This window comes from Aythya marila (genome assembly GCF_965140915.1).
Source record: "Aythya marila genome assembly, chromosome: 16".
NCBI lineage: Eukaryota > Metazoa > Chordata > Aves > Anseriformes > Anatidae > Aythya > Aythya marila.
Window position 1 is genome coordinate 3,024,506 of NC_139057.1, and position 27,987 is coordinate 3,052,492.

Consider the following 27,987-nt stretch of genomic DNA (forward strand, 5'->3'; position numbering starts at 1 on the left):
ACAGGCAGCCGGGGACAGAAAGGGAACGTGCATCTGTACATGTTCAGGTGGCTTTAAAGTCAATAAAAATGCTTTATTAGACACCACAAACCCCACTGAGGGAGAGCAGTGGTTGCGGGAACTGCTTCACGCAGAGCAAGAGGGAAGGCAAAGCAAATCACCTTCCCCAGCTCCACTCAGTGGCAACATGATTTTGTTGAGCAAGACGAGGGAAGGATGATGTTTTCAGCTTCGAAAAGGGTTACTGAAGTGACGACCCAGCATGAAGTGATGAGCACAAATTGATGTGTGCTCCCGCACCTTTGGTTGTTGTGCCTTGCTTGTAGTAAGCCAGGGCTTGGAGGGCTGCTGTGAGCTGAGCCTGCAAGGGAAAAGGTGTCTTTTCCCTACAAACACTCACTAGCCATGTTTTATGGTAGTGGAGGAGGACTGCTCACCACCTCCAGGTGGAATAAGGAGCAGGTTAATGTTAACGTTAATGCAGCCCACCAGACCTCCGCGTTATCAGCTGTGCTTGGAAATACTCGAGGTGCCCCAGCAGCAGCAGGCAGCTACAGGGTGGGCAGGCAGAGCAGGTCCATGGCCACATCCCGCCCTCAAAGGTGAAAAAACATAAGGAAACTGGTGTGCATTGAAGTCATGCTTTAATAGGTGACATTAATGTAACACTGCCATACAGCTCCGAGCGCTGGAGAACACAGCCCGGGAACTCGCTGCAAACATCTACAGCCAAAACTCAACTGGCCACAGCAGGGAACAGCTCGTTTTGAGCACTCCAGCCTAGAGCTCACAGTGAAACCCCATTAAACACAAAAACTGCACATCACCACACCAGATTTATGAGCTATGCCCCGACTGAGCATACGTTCACACTGAAAACTTCATTAAATAACAAAGTTACTATAAATCTGTACAAAAGCCATGATTAACAATTTTTTTTTTTTTTACTCATCTTTTATTAAAGAATTCTCACTCAACATCTTCAAGTATTTATACCTGTAGGTAAGTGTACTCTTATTGGCAATTTAACACCATCTTTTCATAAGAAAGTTATTTAAAAAACATTAAAGCCTTTTTCCAGCATGTGTGTGACCATGAGCATTAAATAAAAAGCCTGCAGACTTTTTTTTTTTTTTATCCCCACACACATGGATGTGGCATGCTGCACCAGGGCCTACAGTCAGGGAAGGCCAATCACAGATCAAATTCCTTGAAAGATGAACTTCTGAAGAGCTGTAGCAGAGAGAGGAGAGACATTGACATTGCACAGGCTACTGCATCTGCTCTCTGATGAGGCAAGCAAGCCTTTAGCCATCCCCTACACAAAACAAACAGCACCTGAAAAGCCCAAAACTAAAACAAACAATCTGAGCAAACCGCGAGTCCAGACCTTCTGGCTGTTGAAAATGTTTCCTCTGCTTCATGAAACACGTCCTCTGTTGTAAATCTCCAGGAGCATAAGTGCTAAATTGTTCAGTGCTCCTTCAGACTCGGTTGAATCCTGCACAGGTCAGGCAGAACAGCTAGCAGAGAGGTCAGTAACATTAAGGCAGGCAAGGAGCTGGCAAGGGCTGAAAGTAAATTCTTAAGGGCTGTAAATGAATAAACCAGAAAAGCGTACCCCCACCAATTAAAGCTTCAATTAACCGGCCCACAACAAAGCCCCAAGTGGTTAGCAGACATGCTGCACTCCAACGTGCCCTCGCTGTCTGACACGCTGATCATTAATGGTAGAATGATCCTGCCACAGCTAGGAAGCGGGTGAGATTTGAGACAGCTAGCTGCACTCAGCAGGCCTACAGGAAGGATAGCCCCAGAGGTCATCTCAAAGCAACACCAAAATCTGAAGAGATGCAATGACAAAATATTTATTCCGTTTCAGCAGTCGAGGAAGAAAGACCTTTGAACTAGCAGCGGGCATAAATAGCTGTGGAAGACTATCAAGCTCCTGAAGGTGGTGGAAAAAGATGGGGAAGAAGAGCTCCAGCCAGCTTTACACAAAGCCGGAAGGTTTCTCTTAGAAACCAGCAGACAACTTGTATTCTTAACAAATCTAACAAGCACTAAGAAGCCAACTCCTGCTGAAGATCAAGGGAAGAGTTACCCAATGTTTCTGCTCCCTGGAGGACAGTATCTGGACTCAAAGGTTAATACTGGTCAGAGACACATTATGGCCTTACGTTTTATCCCAGTCTAAACTCAAACCTATTTTCTTACAGGAGGAAAGGCAACTACACTCCCACATGATGCAAAATGATAAAGAAGTGCCACGGTAATAGAAAGGTCTGGCAAATCAGGCATGCTATCTTACAGTAAAGTTTGTGTATTTAATAAATACTTTCCTAGTTCAAACAAGGAAACTGATTAATTTCCCTCTTCTTTAAAAAGGGACATACCAGAACCAAAGCAAAGTGCAAAAATCCCTGTTGCTCCACGATAGTTCTGAACATCAGATATAAAACAGGAACAGGACACAGCCTGTTTAGGATGACAAATCATTTAAAGTTTTCCTGTTTAGGGTAACCAAGAGCTTGTTCTCAATGAAATCACTACAGATGACTTAAAAAAAAGTGTGGAAGGGTGAAAGTGACACAGGGTCTAGCCTAGATCAGTCCAAACAAAGTTTATTTTTCCATGTGTCTGTGGTGTACAAATCAGTAAAGCTGGCTCCCAGCAGTTAGGGCAATGTCATCTCTGCTTGCTCAAGTGTTTGCTGTGCCGGTCTCACTCCGCTACCTGTTCTTCATCAGGTTCTGCTGCATGCAGCTCAGAGCTACCAGTTTCCTGTATTGCAAGCTCAGCACTGTCTTGTTCAGGACAAGTAGTTGTCATATTCTGTTCAAGACTCCCTGGAACTTGTTTCTTGCTCGTGGCTTTTGCTTCCTCTTCTTCACTTGCATTTGCTGCCTTTTTATGCTGTTCTATCCCATCTGCCTCACTTTTCCTTCCCAGGAGCACGCTATCACAGTGGTGCTGGTCACTCTTTGCTGTGACTTGCTCTGCACCTGACTCCAAGCCATCACTTGGCGGAGATGTCCAGCTAGTCTTAGGAAGCATGGAAGCAGCTGGGCAGCTCAGAGCCCCACCATTTGCGTCACCCCTATCCTTCTTACTAACCTCCTCCTCAGTCATTTTTTTCTCAGCAGCTTTTTCCTCCTCAGCCTCTGCGTTTGAAACAGGTGGATGCAACTGGGCACTGCGGGCAGGCAGCCCCATGTTCAGGTTTATGGCCAAGTTGAATATTTTGTTTCTTTGCGTTCTTTTATCCACTTTCCTCCGTTTTACCGTGGCATCAGCAGTCTCTGGCACTGTTAAGTCTTTGGCGTTTACATTGTCTTCTTTTAGTGTTTCCTGACCCTCTTCTGTTTGCAGGAGGGAGCTTGAGGGGGAGATTTCTGCATCAAGTGCACACTCACCCAGATTACGGGAAATTTTCTCAATATCAGGAGGGCTTTTCAATGGTCCACTCTTTATATTGTCTGCCACGTTTGCATCCAGTTTTCTCTTCTTGCTCTCCTTTGCACAATCATTCTCTGCGGTACCCTGTGCTTCAGCCTTACTGCTGAAATCATTCTCTTCCTGCTGGGTAAACAAAGGTTCCTTCTCATCTTCACCATCTCCTCCCTCTGAAACACACTCACTTAACCTCTCTCTCGTGTCCTCTTCATTCGCTTTAGGCAACACTTCCTGGGCTTCCTCTAGAGATGGGTTCTGACTCTTTTCCACAGAATCATCACATTTTCTACCAGGTTCTTCCTCTTTACTTCCAACTGTTTGGTGCAGCTGGGACTTGGCAGAGCGGGGTCTGTACTTTGAGAGTTTGTCATGTGGCCCCCATACAAAGCTGTCTTGAGGTTTGTAGTGCTGCCAAGCATAGTGGACTAGTTCCCTTCTCTTCTGCTTGCTTCTGACAGTGAATAGAAAGTAATCCAAGGCACTTCTCTTGACATTTGGTAACGTCTCCTTAACAAGAGTTTCAGTTAGGAAAAACTTTACCAAGTGCACTTGATAGTGTTCATATCCCATCTCCCCCAGGCACTTCAGAATGCGAGTGATCCGCAAATTGTTGTGGCTAAACCTGAGACAAACAGATGAGCAAAGTTAAGTGACAGCCTTACAAGCCTCGAGTCATAAACGAACCTCTGGGGTACCTGCAGAATGCTTTGTGTGCTGTTGACAGGGATCTGTAAGAGGGCTACTTCACAACACAGATGGGAGTACAGGCTGGCTTAATTTTAATGCATCTGTTGCAGCTGTCTACCTTCAACAGTACCTTCCTAGCCCTTCTGGGACTGCTTGGAATAAATGCCTCAACTGCTTGGAAATGTTTTGACATTCTGCATCATTCACTGGTAAATAAATCCCCCATATAGGGTCAGACAGACAAGCCCATGCAGCCCAATATTCTGCCCCTGACGGTGATCTACAGGGTAAGACTGTACAAAAGTTTAAGAACACAGCCATGTAAAGATGCTGCCAGAGATTCATGACTTCAGGACTTAAGCCAGACACAACAGCTTTTTTTTTAATACCTGACACGCTTAAAATTGATTTTTCTTCTGAGTATACCCAGTCCTTTTAGACTTTAACACCACTAAAGATACTGGAATATTAAAGGTTAACACTACCTCTATGATAAGCCCTGCAATAATATAATGTTACCAATGATTTGCAGGGCACTTTTCAACCAAGAGTTCAAAGCTTTTCACACAGCTTAAGGCAGCTTTATAAACAATCAGGGAAGCACATAGTTACACTCCTATTTTGTAGCTTAAATGCTTAACACAAAGGCATCTTTGCTACCTTTAAAATTCTTCCAGTAGTTTCTGCTTAAAATATAGATTTTATAGTACACAAGTACTTGCAGAGCCAATATCAGCATCTCCAAACCTGTATTTCATCCTTTAGGAAGCCAACAAGAAAAATGCCTGCTGTTAACAGTTGCACTGAATACAGAAGAAAAATCAGTCTCACCTGGTTTACTTATTATAAAATTCTTTACATCTTTATCAAGTGACAGAGTGTGACAACATATAGTCATAGGCTGAGACAAGTTAAGTATATATTAACTAGCTAGCCTTCATATCAACAAAAGCCTCTATTTGCCAAAGGTTGAAGATTTTCTTGACTTTGACTTTTTTTCTTCTCATAAAAGTGTATGGCTGTAGTAAATGACCAGTAGTATAAACAGAGACTCACCTGTTCAAGTTTTGAAATCTTTCAGCCCAATTCTCTGCTCTCTTGAGTTCTCCAGTCTCCTGGTTAGTCAGAATTATTCCATAAAATCTCAACATGAGCTGGTAAGCGCGTATAAACCTTTCCATGACTTCCGTGGACTTCTTAAAAGCCTGAAAACAAGGGAAACCAATGAGTACAAGCTGCAACTCTCTAATTACCTGCATCGTTAAGTGGCATTTTGAATTTTAAACACAGATTAATTATATCACTCATCACTTCATTTGCTGCTAGCAACTGGCAGACATACACAAGACAGACAACTGCTTAACAGCACTTGATCAAGCCCTGTTCACATTAGGTCCCCAAGGAAGTAAAGGAAAAGAAAAAAAGCTAGACTTCAAATATAAGGCATTCAGGGAAAAATTTTTAAAAAGCTTTAAATACCTCAATTTCTTGAAGTGTTAGTGGTTTGGCACGCCAGTTCATCCCATGTTCACGTAAAGGGAATAGCCTAAGAGGAAAAAAGTTTTCAGCCCAGGTGATCAAAGATGACACTCAGCCCAGGGAACCCACTTTGTTAAATCTTTCCAATAATTGTGCTATCACAGGTGCCTCTTGGAGAGCTCATATACTTATGGACATGAAAGTACTTCAATTCATGACAAATCCATTACATAAAATAATTGTACACACAGGTTGTAACAACATACTTATTTGCATCTCTCACTGCCTTAATATTTTGTTCTGCAGTACGTCAAAAGACCATTCACAACTGAGATCTATTGTCACAGCTGCACTGGAAATCTGTCTTCAGGATTTCCAGAGCACTGCTTCCAAAAGAATTTGGGAAAAAAAATGAAATAAAAATAATACCCACAACCTGACAAGTTTCAGTCAAAAGCTCAAGAGTAACTCTTGGTCTATTGGGAAGCCAAATTCAGCAATGCACATACAACTGACTTAAAAGAGGCGTTATATTCATGCAGGCACTTTACCACTGTATGTATGAATGGTTTTCTTCCAGAACTTCATAGTTGTCCCACCACAATTCAAGCAGAGTTTCAATATGCAAACCTGAAGAGAAAAAAAATAAAGTGAGGCAAGACGAAATAACACCAAATGAAAATTAAAAGCTAGCCCATCATCTAAGGTGGCCCATTATCCATCAGCAGGCATTAGTATACAGACATCAGCTTCTCTACTAGACAACTATCCTGAGAAGTCAGGAAAAAAAACAACTAGTATTGTACTAGCAAACAAAAATTAAGGAATTTACAGCAGGAACAAAAACGTTTTTAGGGGATTTATTTTTTTTGGTGTGTGTGCGCACGTGTTTTTTTTTTGTTTTGTTTTTTTAATAGTTGTCCCACATGGATCACACTAATCTTTCACCAACTTAAAACAGCTGCAGTAGAGCAGCACTGAGCAGTCATCAAGCAAGGTACTCACCCTGAGGCAAAAAAACAATTTCATTTTTGTAAAAGCTCAAGTTCCACATCTGTTCTTCCTCCTCATTTTCTGGTTCTGTCAAACCCTGGAGATGAGAATAAGAAATCAACAAGTAGCATTGTTTTCAAACGCAGTATTCACTTCAATGCTTCTTACTTTCCTTCCCTCTTGTTCTCAGCACAGGCTAAATCCTTTAAATGTTTTGGGAAATAACAGCTTGTTTCTGATGCACCCACATGCACATTATCCCTTCCCCCTCACAAACTAATCCTTTAAAGGTCTGAGCCTGTCGATGTAAAGATAAGAGGGTGTCCTCAAACCTAGAACATGTTCCTAAACTTAGCATGCAATGAGGAAGAGCCACAAGAGAGGTGCATTATCATTTAGTCCATACCGGGTAACGATGCCTGTATCTCTGCAAGTCTCTTGCTGCATTCCAGTTGCGCCTGCCTGAGAACTAGAGAAAAGTGACAGATCAGACATCCAGAACAAAGTTGTCTTCTGAAAAAAAAAAATATAAATGGAAAGAAAAAACTGAACTTAGCATCTCTCATGTGTGCTACTCCCCTGCACCCTCCACCCTGCTGTCCCAGCACCCCAAGAACTGCCAGTTTCTACCATAGTTGTTCCCCTGTATTCCTGAGGGCTATTTAGGATTACAAGAAGTTAACACCATCTCCTTGAACCAAAATATTTGTTTGTATTTCCAGTCTTATTAAACAGGGTCTTCATGTTTTATGCTTATCTTTTACCCCAGACAGGTTTTCCTACAGAAATGGTCAGAATCAGCTGGAAAGTCTCTGAATGTTAAAATCTCATTTTGTTTGTTAACTCAGGTTTTAGTTCGTCTTTTAGAAACCTTTATCTGTTTGTCTCTGAGTCACTACATACCTTAGTCACGACAGAGATCATACTTTAAGTTGTTGAATTCAAGACACAGAAAGATCATTCAAGACTCCTTTTTCCTCTAGACACTATTAAAGTGAAACTTTCTTCATCTTTGCTTCCTCATCTAGAACAGCCTTGCTGATGTGGCATCATGATTTAGACAGTGAACAGTAACAGAGCCACATGGTCACATCACATATTTATTTTATTCCCATAACAATCACCTTCATTACTGCTCATCTCTCCAAGTAACAAAACTTTATGCCAAGCCTACCTGAAAAGCCATCTGAGACAACGGTAACAAATTTGAACTTCCTTGCTCCTATAAAGAGAAAGCATTTAGTAGGAAACACATTGAAACCAAATAAATAAATATATACCAGATGAAGATACCCAGAGCAGTAATTCGCATGATTCCTATTAGTTGCCAAGTGACAGATTTACCTAGTTACAGCTGAATTCACATGATTCATAATTGAAAATCCTATAGAAAAAAAACTGCAGAGCCACATTCACCTGACAATTCGGTATCAGGTTCTCCTTACTACACAGATATGGTGGATTCAGTTCAGTTGTAGCATCTACACTGAAATCACAAAGAACAGCTTCCTTTCTTCCTCTGAACTTTGTGACAGTTGCAAGCATGACATCACTTAAAACCCATTTTAACTGAATTATGTGTGTGTTTAGGTATATTTAAGTGGATTACTTCAGATTTTGTTACAATTCATAAGCAATACAGATTTAGTCTTGCTATGTGCTGAACCATCTGGTCTCAAACCATGAAAAACCACTGAAAAGCATTCTGAAATGTCAAGGCAGAGCTATCAAAATGAACGAGGCTGCTTGTGAACAGAAGTATCCTGCCAATGCAAAGCACACCAGAATCAGCGTTCAGCACCAGCCAACACTGGGAGCAGTTGTTGTGAAACAGGGATAAGCTGTGCACCATCTTGCAAAATCAGTGTTTTAAGAAACTTAGAAGAAAGAAGCAGCAAATGATCTCCTGAATTATTTTTAAACTTCATTGGATACTTCTCAGCCTCCTTCGCCTAGAGAAAAGTGAAAAAGAAAATCACTTCCTATCGAACAGCAAACACTGATCACTGGTTCTGTTAATTAATGTGGGAACAGGATTAGATTTTCTAACACCTCCTTGTAACGAAGTCATCCCTTCAACAGACCTGTTGCTGTTAAAATTTATCAAGCATGCACAGCAGTAGAGAGATCAAAGCTTTATCTATAGAGGGAGGTCATCAATACAGAATTTCTAAAGTTACATTTTAAATATCTATTTACACGCTATGATTCCCCCATATTTTGGTGACAAGAGTTTGAAAAACAATTTTTTATTTTTTTAAATGTATTAACCTGTGATGTCTGAAAATAACGCCTGTCTACACTGCAGTACATTTCCCAAAGGCACACGGCCCACACAAGATTAGCAATCCATGCACTAGTGCCCATCCCTGTGATCTGTTCTGCCAATATAATGGTTAGAAATGCACATAAGTATAAAAAGCTTTGCTACACAGTTAATGCTGGAAAAAAGAAATAAATATGCAGCTGCAAACTCGAGACTGAGAAATATGCTCAGCCAGAACGACAGTATTAATCTTTTGTTCAAGGTGTAAGCACAAACTAGGATTTAGCACTTCGAAATTCAATGCTTTTAATTGTAGGTTTTGAAATCCACAGATGAAATCCTGATACATGTGAAATTAATGAGAACTTTACTACCAATTACAGGGGAATCAATTTACAGACATTCTTTATGCTTAAGAGTTTAAAATGATGTCCTTTAACACAGTTAGCTGGGAAAGACAATCAACTGCCTCCAATTTTGAGAAAGGAGTGGTTTGCTGAAGAATAAGCAGAGATACAGAAACAGCACCTTACAAAATTGTGTTACTTCTATCTAACTTGGCTTAGAAAGAAGATCCAGGAAGAAAGCAAGCTGGAGCACAGCAATCAAGATGTCTTTCCTCTCTTTACTTCCTCATCTGTCCATGGAGGTGTTGCTCCTGGGTCTCTATAAACTTCAATTCAAGCCACACAGAAACATAACCTGCCCTTTCTTTCTAGATTAGGGAGACAAACTTGTATGCATAAATCCAACCTCCTTATTTCTCTCACAACACTGTCAAGCAATTTTAGGTGGGTTTCCCTCTCCAGCAATGCCACGCATCAATCAGAACTTGCACTGCTTTGTGGAGAGTGAGAGGAAAGCAGAGAACAAAGCTAGAGAGGGTAAGTGGACAGAATCAGCTGGAAACATGGACAATAATACATGGACAGCATTTGGCTGGAAACTAGAAACCAACTCCAACTGAAGGGGACGCGCAAAGCATCAACAAGACAAAGGAACAAGAAAGAAGACAAAATCCTTGAGAAGCAATTGAAGCCTTTTGTTGGTGGAGAGTTAGGAGAAGGCAGAACTACAGAGCTTGTTATGTGGCTCTGAGCAATGGAGCATGAACCCTGTGCACTACAGCAGACTAATAAGCAAACTTTTAAAATGAGCACAAACCCCAAGATTTTCTATACTTAATTTTAGAAGAAGCTAAAAGCACCGGAATGCAAAAGAGCTGAAATGATACACTTGCAGGAATTTCAGATTGCAAATCTGGAGCATTTGCAAGAGGCACAAGTGACATGCAAACACAGAAGTAAAATTTGAAGAAGGCTTTGAAAGCATGTAGTGAAAAGAATAATAAAAAACTCTAACCTCCTTATTGAGAAAACACTTTAGTAGCTTCTTGAATATAGCATACCAGCTAGACTGAGGGGAGAAGAATTAGAATTAGTGTAATACAAGCAGAAGTAGGAACTTATGTTGGAAACTGATTCATGCCTTAGGCAGGTTGTAAATGCACAACTGATAGCAGATATTTTTGTACTCGGCCTCACTCCCCTTAAAAAAAAAATAAAAAATAAATCAGGCACTGAAAGATAAAGGTGATTACGCATTCACCACCGAAGGAAGAACTCTTTAAAGATGCAGAGCAATACTCCATAAGTCTCAGGGAGAACATCGTTCTTCGTAACGTAAAGTTTGAAAAGTCCACTCACTGGAGTAAAAAAAAATGCTCCTTGCTTTTTACTGTTGTCATAGTCCAGAAGTTGCTCTAGGAAAAAAAAAAAAATCTGAAGAACAAAACACATTCAAAAAGGATAATCTAAAAGTTTGAGGCATTTTATGAGGTTTTAGAGCTTGTACACAAAACCAGAGCTTTAACCATGAACAAAAGAAAAATGACAGTGTGCCATCAAACAACGCAAGTCACTTAAAGAAACTAGCAAGGATTTTCTGTGTAGTACCACAGCTATTCCATCTGAAACATCTGTGACCTTTCACAGATCCGCATACATAGCTAAGGCCTAACTATGTTCCCTGCAGTAAATCCCATGAAAATGTACACATACATCTGCATTAACATTTTGGTTTTGTTTGCAAAGTATAGAGGGCATGTTATGGTATGAAGTCACCGATGTTTGGAAAACTATGTTTACCAGATAATATATTAATTAGACAGCTTTATCTGCCTATTTCTATTCTGAGGACGATTTACTGAAACAAAACTAAAGTAAAAGATAAGTTTCGCTTTCCTTGAAAGGGGAGGAGTTAAATTAATGAACAGTAATGGGTTTCAGCTGAAGACTGAAAAACAGAGAACAAGTTTTGCAATTGCAAAGCCATGTTGCAGAAGTTGATGACACTCAGAACACTGATGCTAAGTTTAGGAATTTTAGATAAAATTAACAAGTTCTTTTTACGTCAAATTAACACTATTTTAAGGCAGTGGGAGAAGCGCTCACACTTTTCATCACAACTGCACGCGTACCTGCAGTTTTTAGACCACCAGTGAATCTTTTCCACTTTCAGAGCTGCTCTATAACATGCTCCCTAGGAAAAAAAAAAATGGCTACAAGAAATAAAACCTTACAGTTCGTATTTTGTAAGTGAACAGATGTGATGGCTCTCGATGGCATGAAAGAGCGTAGGCAAGGACACTGTAGAAAGAGTAGAATACTAACAAAAAACGATTAAAACCAAAGAGCTGCTGAAAAACACTGATGTCTGAAAGTCAAAGTGCAGTCAGCCGGCTGGCACCCCCCAGGACACTGAACTTGTATTTACAACATAAAGAATAAACGAGAACCCAGCACATCGCAGCCTGCTGAAACCTGAAGCAGCTGCAGAGCCCCAGCACACCTCTGCCTTCACAACCTTTCCCTGCAGAGCTCGTTTCCAAACGGGCTGGATTTTTTTTGGGGGGGGGCTGAAGATTTGCTTCCCCAGCACGAAGCTGCAATTAAAAATAATTGCTCAGCGCCAGAACGGCGACCACAACCCAAACCACCTTCGGCTCCCTACCAGCCGTTTAAGCTGCTCCGGTTGCTGACTGGAAATTCGAGTATTAAAGAGAAAATAACCTAAAAACCCCGGCGGGAGGGCTCGGCAGGTGCAGGGAAGGGCTGTGAGGGGCTGAGGCCTCCGCGCCCCCCCTGTGGCACCCGCCGACCCCCCCCCAAACCCACCGGGACCCACCTGGGCCTGCCCGGAGCCCTTCGCTGGCTCCTCCGCATCCTCCAGCCGGTCTTCATCGCCAGCCTCCTCCTTCTCTTTTTCCTCTTCTTCCTCCTCCTTCTCCTCCTCCTCCTCCTCGTTGTCGTCCTCCTCCCAGGTGGAGTCGTACTGCCATGAGCGCGCCTCAGCCCCTGCCTCGGCCTCCTCCGGCCTGAAGCCGAGCCAGGCCGCCATGGGGGAGCGGGGCGGGGAAAGGGAAAGCGAAAGGGGCGGCGGGGCCGGCACAAAGCCCAGCACGTGGGGGGCGAGGAAGAGGAGGAGGAGGAAAGGAAAAGAGGAGGAGGAGGAGGAAGAGGAGGAGGAATCGCGGTGCTAAAGCCCGCCCCGGCCCTGCCCCTCACAGCCGGCAGCACTGCGGGGGGGCCCGGGGACGCGTTAGGTGAGGTGGGTGCTGGGCTCCTCGCCGCGCAAGCAATGCGGACAGATTAAGCGAGAATTCCTTTTATTAACGAACAGGTAACGCGGTGGAACAAATTTGGTAGTGTTTCAGCCCGGTCACGTGGCTTTTTGGTGACCGCGGTCCATCTTTGCACCAGTCAAAAATAGCGACTGCAATCCTAGTGTTCTAGCGTATAAAAAGTAAGTGTTACAACGTCAGTAAAAAATGAAATTGTTGAACAGGGTTAATGCTTTGCAGTACCAATTCCACTTAACATTTTATAAAACCGCTTTAAAAATAAATAACAAAGTACAAACCCCCCGGTTTTATACTATTGTAGTACAAACGGATGAAGCAACACCCCCAGGTTTAGGCACAGCTCAACTGCTCCCTTTCAAAACCACGTGATGCTGCTGGATGCTTTATTTAGGACACATTAATTATTCTCTCTAGGGGCATTATTGTTTTCACTCTACTTACAGTATATAAAATTGTAAAAACAGAAAATATTTACATCACTAAAGGTAAAAGTTGACATTTCTCCAGCAAACAGTGTGAAAGAATACTTCAACACAGTAGTTATCTGTATTTAAAAGTATTTTAGTTTTACTGAACCAACAAATTCAGACATTTAATACAAACGCTATGTTTGCATAAATTAAAACGGCCAAACAACGTAGCCCATAGAGGGTCTGTGATATTCACAACAATAAAAAAGGCAAAAAACAAGCAATTCAAAAATTACAGAAATAACCCATACTTCTCATGAATTGAGGCTCTGTGTTATGACCGACACTTGTTTCATGAACTACGCCGAGACAGTGTGTGCTTCTGGTTGGAAATGCAAACACAGCAACTGTTACAAACGCATAAACCACTAAACGCTGCCAGCTTCCTTCCTGAACGCCCTGAGAAGGTAGCCATCGCTCGGCTACTCAGTGCCAACCAGCAAACAAATCAGGAAAGACTGGCAAAGTCTTGTACGCATAAAGCCAATGTGCAGATTCTTCGAGTACCTGGCTCAGGTATCTTCTCCTTTCTGAAAAAGTTGACGTAATGACTATCCTGCTATTTGTTTTTAAATGTCCCATCGTTAATTTCTTCTGCTTTTCACAGCTTTATGTTCTGCGTCGTTTTGCAGCACTCGGACTGGAAGGATTACTGTTTGCATTTAAGACCTTTTCAGTGACTCTGTTGCGCTTCCTTTTATCAGATCCTTCTTTGGACCCAGAATCTGATGAAGTTTTCTCTTTCTCTTTGCTGCTTGGCTTTTCAGTTGTTTTTCCTAAACTTCCAGAGGGTGCAAAAACTGAAATAGAATCAAAGTAATGATTCAAAATCAGACTTATAGGTAAACAAGAACTGATATCATGTTTCTTTATATTACATAAAACTTTTCAAGCCAATCAATTCTTAGCATCTTTAAAGACACTTCAAGTATTATTCTCACTTTTTCAAAAGGCACAGCGTGCTTTTATTATTTACTTTAAAGACAGGCATGTATACTGACAGGCTTAAAGTGAAATAAAACAGTACTTAAAATACTAAATAGGAACACTTACACAACATAGGACCATTCTATGAAATTTATAATCAGAAATGGTAATTACATTTGGTATTATAGATACCAAACACACCTGAACATCCAGAATAAGAAATTTAATATACCTTTAAAATGTGTGTTTAGATCTTTTATTACACTCAATCTTAACACACCACTTTTTCTGTGATGTAAAGATTATGAAAATACATAGTTAACGGTTGGCTTGGCCTGTTATGGTAATAGCAGGATCACTACTGTTCATGTTTGACTTCATTCTGTGCAAAATCTTAATAAGCTTCATTTAAAAGAAGCAAGACAATGCAAATAAAATGGAAAAAAAAGAAGAAAAAACAAACACTTTTCCTTCCTTCCTAATTAAGCATACCATCTTGTAACCTTTTGTGGTTTTTTTTTTGATTTATAGGCAGTAATTTCTCTCGTGAGATCCTATCACAGATTACTTTATGTTCGCTAAAACTGGGCTTAACTTTCTTTCAGAGTTTTTTTGTAGTTGTTTTTTCTCATACTATACAGTAGAGAAATACAAATCTACCTTCTTCTGGACCTGCATGTGTTTCCATTTCTTCTTTGATTTCCTCTTTCACTTCTTCTTCAATCATTACTTTTCCTACAGGAATGATCAGTACACAATGGTTAGATCATTTTGAGGTACCACATGTAGGTTTTCTGGATTAGTAGCCTCAGCATATGTGCACAGTGTATACAAATATTCAGTTCAACATTCAGCATTAATTTAGAAATGTTCTTCAGTCCTGTGACAGAGAAATGTAGCTAACACTCCAGCCATACTAAGAGCAAGGCACATGTCACACAACATAAAAGTTCCACTGAAATTATAACAGGAACAAAGTAAAATGCTAATTAGGAAAAACTTATTGCAATTCTTAGATATGACTCTCTACTGCATTTTTAGTATAAAGTTTATTACACCTAATAATTGAGAAGCATTTCACTGTAGTTTAAAATATCTTTTGCCTACACCCAGAAAGAGAAGTTGAATCTAAATGGTATAAGCAGAATCAGTTTGTGCCATATTAACATCCCATTTATATTATATTTAAGAATAGGAGAAATATTGTATGGAATCTAACCAAAGGTCTATCTCCTACAGTGGAGAATCAAAGAGGCTTATAGGTGGGAAATATGAACCACACAGGCAGTGTGATCCTTTCTCTGATAGTTTTGTTCTGTCATCAGTTCACAAATTCACGAGATATTGTTGTATCTGTTCAATACCTCTTTTTCATGAATATACCTAATACACCAGAATGAAAGAATAGCCATGTATTGGCATGTTACGTTCTTTTTGTGTTAAACTACTTGTTCTAAGATGAGATTAGAAGAACAGAAAGCAAGAGACTGCTATCACATCTTACCTTCTCTCACTTCTTGAATCAATTCATCAGGAAGAACAAAATTCTTCTCTATATTAGGGAATGGAAGAATCTCAGATTCATGCTTAGAAAGAAAAGAAAGATTTTCATGAATGATTTTGGTAAAATAAATAATTTGGATGCAGAAATGCAATCCCAAACTATTTTAAGTGCAATTAGTAGCTAAATAATTCTTAACAAGTTACTCAGACACTAGAGAATCAGGATGCTCCTGATGTCAAACTGATTATTAAGGTCAACATAATTGAGATCATGACACCAGACCATAATCATGAGAGATCATTTCTGTAAACTGATCCTGGAAAATTCTTAATAAAAACACATATACCTCCCTGTTTGGTACTTAAATTAAGTACCTGTGTAAATGTTTGCTGGATCAGCATGTTGGCAATAAAAAAAAAAAAACCTCCCAAAAGTCACAACACAGTATAGGGAAAAAAAAAAAAAACAGAACACTTTACGCTTTACTGCTTTCCACCTAACACACTCTTATACAAGAAAAACTTCATCATCTCACTCTAACACGTAATTCTCAGTAACATGAAGGTTTGGTCAGGTCCAGTGATTAGGGCCTATCAAAACTCCTGAATGACACGAGGTACGAGTGTGCCTGTGTCCCTCTTTTATACTCACAAGAGCCTGCATGTCATACATGGTGCTCAGATGGTCCCAAATCACTTTGGAAGAAATCTGCCGTCCAATGTTCTGACTGAACTTATCTCGGATACAAATCATGTGGAAATGGCGATTCACACCTGAGGTGAGAGTTCAGTGCAGTTAATGCTACTAATAATCTTATTTGTGACACAGAATTAAAAAAAATACACCAAAACTCAACCAACCAACCATATAAAATGTCATTACAGGGAAATCACACAGAAAAAGTGACGTGGGCAGCCCTGCCCGGCCGTTTTTTCACCCTACATTAGAGGTGCTATCTGAGGAGGGGCTGAGAACGCCTCACTGGGTACCGCTTTCCCCACCCGGCCAGAACTTTTAGTGAGGCTGTGTGAAAAAAATAACCCCAAAAAACCGGGGCACCAAGGCCGGGAAGGGGAGGCTGGCTCCGAGAGGCCGCTAGGGGCAGCACCGCAGCGCGGCCGAGGCCGTGCCACCCCCGGAGGGGGGATCCCTCACACGCCCCCCGCCCATCCCCGCCGCCCTGCTCTCCTCCCCGGCCACCGCCGCTACTCGAGCCCGCGGCTTCACCGCGGCCTAGCTCTCACCTACGGGCTTGTGGCCCAGCATGGCGTGGAAGAGGCAAACCTCCACTTCGGGGCTCCACACCACCACCGCCTCCTCCGCCGCCGCCGCCGCGGCTGCCGGGGGCACGCCGGGCTCCGGGGCTGAGGCAGCCGCGGCGGCGGCGGCCGCGACGGCGGCGGCGGCGGCCGCGACGGCGGCGGCAGCCCCCGGGCCGGCCGAGGGCAGCGGCGGCTTCTCCACAGCGGCGGCCGAGCCGCCCTCCGCCTCCCCCATGGCCGCGCCGCAGCCGCCGGGCCCCCGGCGCCCCCTGCCGTTCCCCCGCCGCCCGCCGCCCGCAGCGGCTCCTGCCGGCCGGAGGGAGGAAGGGAAATGCCCCGCTTTGGGGTTTTTAGTGGACAGAAGGGAGTTTTTTGAGGGGTTTTAGGTTCGTTTTGGAGGCGGAGAGCCGGGGGAGAAGGGAAGGCACGGAGATGTTCCTCTGAGGGGTGAAAACCCTGAGGGGTTTTGGTTTAGGGTGTGAAGTAATCCTAAGGCAGTGGTACTGCTTTTACTTCACGTTTACATGAGGAAAGCTCAAGAGAAGGCAGAGGTGCGCTAAGAGGCTCCGAATTAACCAGCCCAGGGAGCTGGGGATAGCCTAAGGGGGAAGGGGAAGCCCAGAGGTCGGAGAGGGGCCTGGGGCTCCGCCCTGCCACCAGCAAGGCCTCGGCCACCCCGGCGATCGCCATCCTCAGGAGCAAAGCTGCTGCCAAAATGGGAGATTTCTCTTGGGAAAGGTGCTCCAGCACCCCAAAATGCCCGTCATTGTTACAGCAGCATCGTTTCGTGTGAGCCTGGCACTGATGCAGAACAGGTAACTCTGCCTTAGGAGTTGAAAAAACACAGAACCTGCTTTGCCTGTCATTTAAGGCATTAAAAATGTTTAACTTGAGAAGAAAAAGAATGTGTCATTCTCTCTGTAGCACATTTTTTGGTTGTTTGATTGATTTTTGGACCTCTTAGGCATTATTGGGGATACGGGCATGGTTGCTCAGGTGATCAAGTGTGCGATTGCTCACTCCTCACTTGAAGTCGTAATCCTTTTGGTGGCATTAAAATGATTTCAATGGCAAATGACAATGACATCAAATGTAAAGAACAACTGTTTTGTTTGAAGTGAATAATAAAACCGTGGGGGCAGAAACTCGCAGGCAAAAACACATTATCTTCATGCAAATTGTCCAAATAATAAAAAGTGGGAAGGCAAAAATGCAATTTTCTGAAATTGAAATCTTTCTGTACGGTTGATACTCAAATAATTAACTAACACATGTCATTCTTTGGGGCCTGATGTGTTGCTCATACCTCAAACAGATTAAGCAAACACTTGAAATAAGTTAAACCCAAAGCATCGCGTGTGCTGCCTTGGAAAGTTTGGTGGTAAGGATGCTGGATATGCATGCCTGAATACAAATTCTGGTTTCTACCAGGATTCAGGCTTCTCTCTCAAAATGGAGAAGAATCTCTCACTCCAGTCTGATTTAAATACTGCTGAAATTCTCCAAGAATGACTGTTTGTGTGAGAGCTCAATTAAGAATGACAGAGATCTTGCAGGAATGGCTTTTCACATCAAGAGTACAGGATCCTCCACAAATATTTTTTCTGTCTGCTGTTAGCTTTGTACCTGTGTCCTGGTTGTGATAAATCTGCCTTTACACAGCTTAGGCTTCACAGTAGTTCCCTCATTTTGAGCAAAATTTATATATTGACTAGAATTTGCTGATCTCAAATACAAATCCGCATACTTTTCCCATTAAATCCAGCCTTAAATCCAATAAGGCTCTCAGACCTGTTTAATCTTCCAATGTTTATTTGGTCTATGCTGCTACCTAGTCTTAATCTGCTATCAAAAGAGATGGTTATGATTTCCTGTGATGACTGCACAGCAGGAGTAAATGAGTTCCCGAACAACTAAATTCCTGTTTTCATACATGTTTCTAGGCTTAGAAAAATGAAGGAAGAAAGAAAAGCAACTAAATTACAGAGTAGAAAATTTGTTTCCCCATAGAATAGTTTTCAAAGTTTTGCAGGAAGATTTTTTTTTTTATATTTTATTTTTAAGTCTGTGTGAAACACAGAGCTTCAGCACTCTCATCTGTCACATCATGCTTCTACTTAAAGACTATCATCAAGAGGGAATAACTGTGTCAGCTCAGATAGCAATTTTTATGTCATTAAGTTCTGATGATTAAAAAAAGTAGCATGTGAAACCGAATGTGAAAAACATATGGCTACCTCTGAAAGTACAATAGCATATGAAAATAATCTAATTCAGTAGAATAATGTTAATTCAACAGGAAGAGTATATGCATAAATTGGTTGGTATTTTCTTTCAATCACAAATAATTATATTTGCCTGCGTCTAAATTTCCTTTTTTCTTACAATGCCTCTAGGAAACATATGGAAGCATATAATTATGCCACAAACAGCCACTACATGGATTAGGACCAAAGTTAAATTTTTCTCTTTTTATATTTTAGATGATTTTTTTCCTCTAATTGAACAGATTTTTTAGATTCTAACAATTTTACCCTCCTCTTGTTCAGGTTTAAATCTTGCTTTTCTTTTTAATTAGGTATCAGCAATATGAGACATGCACAATTTAGTTTTTCTCCTTTTCTTCCCATTGTTTAGGCTGTTCTCAGCCTTAGGGACATGGCTGAGTATTATGTCAACTAAGGGTGCTCAGCCCTTTCTGGATCATGTTGTGGCCCCCCAGGGAGATGATGTGGTGTTTCTTAAGACATTGAAGCCTGAACGAGTGAGAAATGTGCCTAGCTTTTGACAGTCTTCCTAGAAGCATCAAATTTCTCGGATAAGCAATATGGTTACAACTATTTCTGTCATTAATTTGGAACACCATGTGTTAGAGTCTGTAACAAAATAAAAACTTCATTCAGAATACTTGGTAATTTTTGGTATGTCACATGAACACTTATAAAACAAATATCATCTGCACAATTTTGCATTAAAACCAGTTACTTAACCTTTGCTAGCTGTTTTTAGTACATCTTTAGTATAGAATCTAAGGAATTTTTCTCACATAGGTGAATGAAACCTCCTGAGAGCCTTAAAGAGCATTGCCAGCTTTATTCTACAGAAATTGAGAAGCAGAAATGTTGCATCTTGCTCCAGACCATGGACAGGACTCACTGCTAAAGCTGAGGTACGTGCTTAGAAGTCACTGTTGTCTAATGTTGAGTGTGTCACTGGCCATAGCTGTATTTAATTGTTGGCAGAGTGGGAAGGTATCTACAGTATTATGCCATTTGCATTGCACACATGGTTTTTACATGCAGAAATACATGCACTTGGGGCCCAGTCCTGCACCAAATCAGTCTGAGGTCAGTAAACCCTCCTACAAGATAAGTTATCTCGGTGCCTTGACATATTTCAGTATCTCCAAATATCATATCCTTACTGACTGATGAGGACCTCTGGAAAAGAATTCTGATCTGATTTGTAACCTTTATCTGTACCTTCAAAATCTGTCATTTCAGTTTGAAATCTGTGGCAAATTTTGTTTTAACAGAGCTGGACAGGGAGTTGGAACTTGATCCTTTTACACAGCTTTTAATAAATCAGTGATGGTAGTTTTTAATAGATCTGTTTTTCTCCCATGAAATCTGTCAAGGAGGAAGAACCAAAAAGATGAGAAGCCTCTGCGTTCTTAGAGTCCTGTCACACAGCCCTTTGAAGCAGCACTGCTTCTTCCAGACAAGAGGCAAGGAGACACTCCCCAGCTTTCTTCCAGCTATCCAAGTTCCTAGCAAAAAGGTGTGTTTGATTGTTTCAGACAGGAACCTGGAACAGGGAGTACACTCTCTGACTGGGCCTGCCTGGCTTCTTACAGGGGCAAAAATATAGCATTTGATTCTAAATAAGATGAGGGGGGGGAGCAGCAAAAAAGAGGGAAGCGGTAGGATACATTCCGTTTGCTCAAACATATGTTCTTCAGCTGAACTTTTCCCTTGTGATCTGATGTGCTCATTCTCCCAGCAGAGAGAGGCTACATATTAGATGGGCATCAGATGGCAAGCCTTAGAAAAATAAATTGAAAACAGTGCAAATAATTGTTTCAAAGCATGCACAAAGGCGTTCATTAGTGCTGCTGTTACGCTTCAAAACATTGTGGTGCAGAGTGGGGAATGGGGAAGGAAAAGTCATCTTACTGATTTTGCAGTTTAATAAATACATCATGTCCCAGGCTTACAAAGGAGCAAAAAAGAACCAATGAATTTAATGAGCCAATTCCAGGTGAGCACAAGAATCAGTTCATGAATGCCTGGCTGTCCCAAACCACCATCAGAAGACTTCATGGCACACCTTATTGAGGGTGATTTTTACTGACAGTGCCTAAATTGTCCACCAAACCAAACTCACACTGACCCATCTGGTCCGTATAAATTTACAAGAGATTTGCTTTCTTGAGAGTTGCATTGTTGTGATCAGGATTGTTCAGATCATTATTTTCTTCTCTGAGGCTTTATTTCTTAATCATCTTTCAAAACAAAATTGCTACTTTTAAAATAAAAAAAGAGCTTGCATAAACATAAAGAAATTCTTCAGAAGGGCTGCAGACAAGCTCTGAACCCGACTAGCTCGCAATGAAATGACAACAGCACTTCCTTCTCAGCCTTACACTGTGGCGGAGGGTGGCAGCAGATTTTCACAAAGTACATGTACTCCTTTAAGCACATACAAACCTTGATGGAAATATTCAAGTCAGGGATTTAGAGGATTATGCTAGGGCCCTTTTTTGCATTTCAACTTTGAATACTTGAGGTTATTCACACTTATCCTGCAGCAGCATCTGTTAGGTTACAACATCTGGGTGATATTTAAGGGTGCTTCCTGGAATGGATCATATGTATTGGCAAACAATAACGTATTAGGAACAAACTAGCTGCAGCAGGCCAGGCAATTCTATTCTTACAGAAATCTGTGGAAATTGTGGGTTAGTTTGAAATTTGGTTTGCAATGATAATGTCAGTAGCACCATTAAGGATGAGTCAGTTTGTCAAAGAAAGTCTGAATCTGTCTGATGTGTAGAAATATTTCTCTAGATCCAGCGTGTCAGAAACAAGAGAGTCCACAAACTGCTGGTAGCGGGATCTTTGTTCCCCATTAGTCATGGAAAACAAGCCTCTCTTCTCTCCTATTTTGTTTTACAACCATTTCTGCGACAATTCCAAAATTTCAAGCCTGTGTTTGATTTACAGAAACAAATCAGAGCTGTATAATTCTTGGTTCATTGTCATGTGCGAAGAATACAGCTGCTCACAGAAGGGAATGCTTGCTGAATCAGCATTTCCAGTGATAGAGCTTACCTGTTCAACCAAGTTTGTCACTGGGCATAGAGAAGTCCATCATATGGAGAAGGAATTAGATTCCTTCTGTTGGTAGGAGATGCTCTTAACATAGGTCAGAACTTGCTTTCAAGCAGACAGACGCTACTGCTCAGGATCAGGAGAAGCTTCACTTGGAATTGCCTGAAGTCTGAGTTTAGTTCTTCACCATTTTCAATTATCCACTGGTCTTTTATGAATCCTAAAACAGACCGGCTGCAAAGGATACACTTAAGTGTTAGTCAAGGGGGAAAAAAAGTCCATTGATACCAACAAAGGAGGAATTTCTTAAAGACTGTATGCTGGTACCTGCTTATTTTGCAGCTAAGGAGATGTCTGTAAGGGGAGACACGAGGCAGTTGGTTACTATATTGCAGGCCTGCAACTCCTACTTTTTTGTTGTTGCAATTTACAGCACATATTTCAAAGTCAGTCTTTCCTTCTAAAACAGCACAGAAATGCCAGAGAAACCATAGCAATAATTTCAAGTACTTGGATTAGATTTGAAGCATGGAAGTGTTTCCATCTTCACAGCCAATGTAGTGTCAGTTTACACCATGTGCATGCCTGGGGCATCTCAGGAAGGGAAAAAAAAACTCAAATAAATAAACAGGTTTAAAGAAAAGCTGCAGACAACATTGTCGTGATTGATAATCGTTGTATGAAAATATTACTTAAATACAAGGAGTTCAGTTTTAGATCCTATCTTTCAAAGCCAAGATAGTCTGTCATCGAATTCGTTCTCTGGTTGTCATTGGTAGAAGAAACCTGCAGCTATCACAGGCTCTACGTGCCTGTGATGCCATGGCACCTCCTAAGGCTGGAAGGCCTTGGGTGACTAACAATATTAGCACGGTAATAATTCATGCAATTCATTTTGTTATGGGGTGAAACACTTATCGAATTTTTGTTTTCTGATTCATCAGGCAAAATCAGAACTTTATTGCAGTGTGTTGCTGCTTGTATACAAAAACTCGGTGATTTCATAAACTGTATGTAGATGATATAAGTTGATGTCAATGTCAATGATGCCAATAAGCTATTGCTTAAAAAGTTTGACAAATTATGCATGTTACCTTCATGAGAGACTTAATTGCACAAGCCTGTTCACTGGATAAGTAGTTTTCTACTTCCCTCCCCAAATTTCAATTACCAGCTTCTGCACTGTTACCTACTACAAGAAGGACTATGTAATTAAACTCTGTCCTTGATCTTGGAAGGATTTGTAGGGGATTGATAAATGCTGACTTGACCAATGTGCTCAACTGCTTTGTTATGAGGACTGTCCATCTTCAAATGGATAGTGGTCCTGTTTTATCAATTATTTATTTTGAGGTAGGGGATACCTAGCTATTTAAAGCCAGCAGCAATGAGCATTAGCTCCAAACTCCAACTCAGATTCATACCAAATTCTTTTTTTTTTGCTGGATCAGGTCTGTAAGCCTGGTATAACATATATATCATAATTCCCATCTGAACACATACGTTAGAATATTCTGAGGCCAGCTGTGATTTACAGACTTCTTCTTTAGAATAGCCTCAATTTTTGTCAGGAATGGAAGTAACTGAAAACTTGCACATTTAAATCCATTTTATCTTTCTGCATTTTTGGAATAATCTTCCTTCCTTTGCATAATGGATAGCAGTCTTAACACTTCATGTTCCTTCAACTGCATCAGTTGCTTAGAATAAGGATCTCATTTTCACATGAATTCTATGGCAGGGCAACCTGGCGGACCTAAATTCAATGAAAATTACATAAAATTGAAAGAGAGCAGATGTCATTGTAAGTGATGGCAGGGTAGCACTATTACTATCATCTACTTTGCATAATCATGTTAGCGACAAAGCCAGTTAGCACATTTGACAGCTTTTCCCAGCAAGCTGCGACAGTAAGCTTTTTGGAAGGAGACAGAGCTTCTTCTCCTATTTAGGATTTCTCAATTGCCTCAGCCATTCACGCTGGTTTTATGCTCCTTGACACAATATCACAGGTAAAGTATCACATTTAAGCAATTTTCTAAGTGGTAGGAAGGCCCCATTTTTTTCATAGTAGGTAACTTCATTGTTTATCTATGTGAGAAATTTATAAAAGAAAATACCTCTTTGATTTTACAATGTGTGTGTGTGGGGGCATACTTTTAAAAGCTCACTAACTATTTCTTTATAGATTGGAACAATAATGTGAGGCATGGGAGACTGATACTCACGTGCATACAATGCTTAGGCTGGCTTTGGATCCCACCTCCACATCCTGGTGCTACTGACTCATCCTCCAGTTCAGGTAAGAGTAATCAAATATCTCTTGCTCTTATCCCATTCTTAAAACTGTCTCTAGTGATGATGTGAATTACTCGCACTTTTCTTACATTCCCATTAGAAAAGGACCTCCACTGTCCAAAGGAATTGCTGATACAGAATGTACTGATGCCTGTGAGAGTCTTTCTCTTGGCTTCAGAAGACTTTAGATCAGCCCTTAGGAAGCCATTAGGAATGGAGAATAAAGACCTAGTGTTTGCTACATATTGTCCTCTTAAAGTTGGAGAAGAGAAGTAATTTAAGAATTACCTAGGCAACATCGAGCTTTGTGATTCCCCCAACCACTTTGTATTTAGCTGTAAATCTGAGGCCCTGGAGGTCATTTAGCATACAAGAGATGCTGCTGTATGGGCAAAGAATTGGAGAGGACAAAAATCTCCTTTTTCCTAATCTTCCTTCACTGGCTAGTTTTCATATTGGCCAAAGTCCCTCTGTCTGTCTGGGTAGGATAATGACAAAGCCTACCTTTCTTTCACACAAAATCAGTGCATTTGCTAACTACTAATGTCATTCTGGTTGAGGGATGTTTTGTTAAGTCACGTGCCTCAAAACAGGTATCTGCATACTTTGTATTTGAGAGACTGCATACCCGTGAAGGAAAATTTGATGTCTTTCATTTATATTTGCCAAAGTTACTATACATTCAGAACTAATTCAAAGTATTTCAGAACACCTCTCATTTTCCAGCACTCTTTGCTGCTAAGATATATCAAAACCTAAAATATATGTATATATATTGTTTGCAGCAACTTCAGAGATGCTAAATTAGGCCCTAGATTTACTAGCACTCCTGAGATGGGAATTATTCAATCAATTTCTGACTTTCAAAAGTTTTAAGTTTTTTATTCACCATTAGAAGCAGATGAAACTTTTTTTTTTTTGAATCTCTGCACATCTTGCTACATAATAGAGTACAATGTACTTCAAGAAAATAAAAAAATAAGTCCATTTGGCTTTAACAGTAGGGAATTTGGGGCTCAGGTGAACTATAATGGGTCCTATTACCATTGCACAACAGAATTCTGAATTTCTCATGCAATGATGATAAATATTTACAAGATGAAAAGGATGGCTTTCTTCCCAGTGTTTTATCTCCCCTCCCTGGAAGCCATTACCTGAAGTGTTTCCTACTTTTGGTGATGTTAAACATAATCACTACAATTTTTCAATTGAATGACTAAGTCTCCACTAGAAAATATTTACAATTGTGATAAGTTTAGAAAAGGACTTGCATCTGCCAGTGGATTTTTGATGCTTTAAAAGGAAGAGTTGTGTGACCTTAGAAGAACCACCTGACCTTGGTCAGAGTGCAAAATCATCCAGCTCTGCTGAGTGCCAGAGCCTTCAACCAAATCTGCTTATCGACTGAATTTCTCAGAAATGTCCTTTTTTGCTGGCCTTTCTCATGCTATCATTTTTTTCCTGTATCTGGCTCTGCAGCTGTTCGTTTTACTTCTTAGCCTGAAGGCCAAATGTTGAATAGCCAAAAAGGAGAAAGATCTAAAATGAGGGGTGGAAAAAACAATGTTTGTGGCAAATTTAAAATGCTGGGTAATTTACTGCCTTTGTTAAATGATCCCCTTTAAACTGCTCTCATAATTGTTTTTTGTAAGGGAAGAATTTCCATCAGTGATAGAACACAAATGAGTTAGCCCTGGGACTAACATGACTGCTGTCCTGTTACAGCTGCCTGGCTTTCATCCTCAGAGGTGATTTTGATGTTATTCTCACTTCAGGAGCTGTAGGCTTCTGTAGGACAACATTTAATCTGTCACTGCCTTTCTGACAGTGTCCAGCTGTGGTGTTCTGCAGTGACTTTCATACATGGGCACAGCAAGAAAAGTGGCAGTTTCTCCTCATTTTGTGTATAGCTGTTTCTAAAATTGTTATAAGGAGGCTTACTGCTACATTCATTTAACTTCTATTGACAGAGAGTCTCATTAATTCCATCTGAATATTCTCCCTGATAAAGGTGGGTTGAAACGGGCACCTTTCCACCCTGAGAAAATATCTTCAGGTAAAATGTGTGTAGTTGCCTGTGCACCCATATGCGGAAATGTCCTTTATCTTCTACGTAGGCAGGAATTTTAGGGAGCGCTGAGTAATTTGCCCCTACATCTGTAGTCTGTTGTGGAAGAGGAACCCAAGAACAAAATAAGCTGTATTCACCACTTTGATTTTTTAAAAAGTAATTCTTCTTAGGTCAACTTAGCTGAATTGTTAAGAAAAATAATCTGCTTTCATTTTTCGTTTTATTTTTTTCACATCAGTTTGTAATTACCTCTGTGTCCTGAGGCTGTCTATTTGCTCTCACTGTGCATGCAAAGCTGTGCTCTTCTGATCAGTTTTATGCTCTCACTGTGACCAAAGGCAGACACATGCAAAGCTGTGCTCTTCTGATCAGTTTTATTAGACAGGATTGCTGATCAGGTGGCTTTGTACTTCTCTTCCAGGCCAACTTATAAAACTCATTCTGACAACAGATGTTGGAAACTCTTGATTCTAGCGCAAATAATCTTCAGGCTAGTAATAGAAATGTTGTCGACAAACATGGTTCCAGAAAATAAATTAAAAAAAAACCACAAATTTATTGGAACAATGAATATACAATATATGCTGCTCCCTTTGCTCTTGCATTACAAACATGGAGTACTTTTAACAGACAATTAAACATGATGATGATATTGTGCATTATGACACTGGACTAAATCTACTAAGTGCAGTCGCTGGATTTACTGTGAATCACACTGGTACAAACAGAAAAAGGTGCTGCATCTACATGGCAGTGCAGTTCATGCCACAGAGGTACTCGTTTTACAGAATGCTTTTTTTCTTTTCAGTTTGGAATAAGAATTGCTGTTTACATTGAAAAAAAACCAACAACAACAAAAAAACACTGTTCATTTAAGCTAATGTAATTTTAAAACTTCGTGACCTATTATAACTAGAGGGCAGCTGAGGGAAGAAGCTTTTCATTATGACTATTATTGCATTGCGAGTCTGATTTTTTTCCTCAATTTACTCTTGAATTGAGTCTTCTGCCGAGAGATACTATATTATACTTGTTTTTCTCCTTAGACAGTTAATGAAAGGTTATAACTAAAGTAACTGGGATCAAGCTTCAGAGGGCAAACTGGTGGTGTTTGATGGAAGCAGATGTCTTTTTGCTGCTTTGTGAGCTCTGTTAGTGTCAACAACTAGAAACCAGAATATTCCTCGGAATCATCAATTACATTTTTGTGCATTTGCATCCAGCCTCAGAATGAAAACTCTCTAATCCACATGACTTGACCCTGTAGTTACATGGATTTCTGAGCTCACACGACTTACAAATTCAGGTCCTCTTAGGGAATGAGGGCAACCAAAGCTTAATGCAAACTGATTACTTGTCTTTTTATGTTGTGACATTTTCTGCCTTCTTTCAAAATTCATTGTAATTTAGCAAGTAATTATACATAGCTCTGACTTCATGATGTAAAAGTGGTTTTCTTTTAAGAATGGTCAAGAATTTAAGTGCAGCCCTGGTGATTATAATGTGTGGTTGGATACTTGCATTGTACCGCCTTACATTCAGTATATTTTAAAGTTCTTGGAGCATTTATTTTCTTTCCTTTCCATTTCTCTCATGGC

At 40.7% G+C, this 27,987-nt stretch overlaps 2 protein-coding genes across 3 annotated transcripts; both read right to left on the reverse strand.

Moving 5' to 3' along the window:
- Positions 1 to 338: 338 nt before the first annotated feature.
- OGFR (opioid growth factor receptor) lies at positions 339 to 12,334 on the reverse strand. Of its 2 annotated transcripts, XM_082773065.1 has the most exons (9): positions 12,068 to 12,334; positions 10,244 to 10,297; positions 7,790 to 7,837; positions 7,022 to 7,084; positions 6,628 to 6,712; positions 6,174 to 6,252; positions 5,623 to 5,689; positions 5,200 to 5,348; positions 339 to 4,078 (listed from the first exon to the last, which is right to left on the reverse strand). In XM_082773065.1, exons 1-9 carry the CDS (start codon positions 12,278 to 12,280, stop codon positions 2,725 to 2,727), a joined length of 2,112 nt encoding a protein of 703 aa, XP_082629191.1. In that variant the 5' UTR covers positions 12,281 to 12,334; the 3' UTR covers positions 339 to 2,724. The 2 variants fall into 2 exon arrangements, with proteins under 2 accessions (XP_082629191.1, XP_082629192.1); XM_082773066.1 differs by lacking the exon at positions 10,244 to 10,297 and having other exon boundaries at positions 340 to 4,078.
- A 197-nt stretch (positions 12,335 to 12,531) lies between these two features.
- On the reverse strand, positions 12,532 to 16,922 carry MRGBP (MRG domain binding protein; the record flags this gene model as incomplete). The annotated part of the gene is made up of 5 exons (XM_082773428.1): positions 12,532 to 13,794; positions 14,582 to 14,656; positions 15,426 to 15,507; positions 16,077 to 16,198; positions 16,670 to 16,922. The coding sequence occupies 5 exons, from the start codon at positions 16,920 to 16,922 to the stop codon at positions 13,604 to 13,606; spliced, it is 723 nt and encodes a 240-aa protein (XP_082629554.1). The 3' UTR covers positions 12,532 to 13,603.
- Between the last annotated feature and the right edge of the window lie 11,065 nt (positions 16,923 to 27,987).

Bases quoted from the DNA above. Each gene is read 5' to 3' on its own strand.
- OGFR (XM_082773065.1), bottom strand. From the start codon at position 12,280: ATGGCGGCCTGGCTCGGCTTCAGGCCGGAGGAGGCCGAGGCAGGGGCT. The intron at 7,085-7,789 runs GTAGGCTTGGCA...ACTTTTCTCTAG, and splicing joins TGTCTCAGATGGCTTTTCAG to TTCTCAGGCAGGCGCAACTG. The intron at 4,079-5,199 runs GTGAGTCTCTGT...TGTTTGTCTCAG, and splicing joins AGATTTCAAAACTTGAACAG to GTTTAGCCACAACAATTTGC.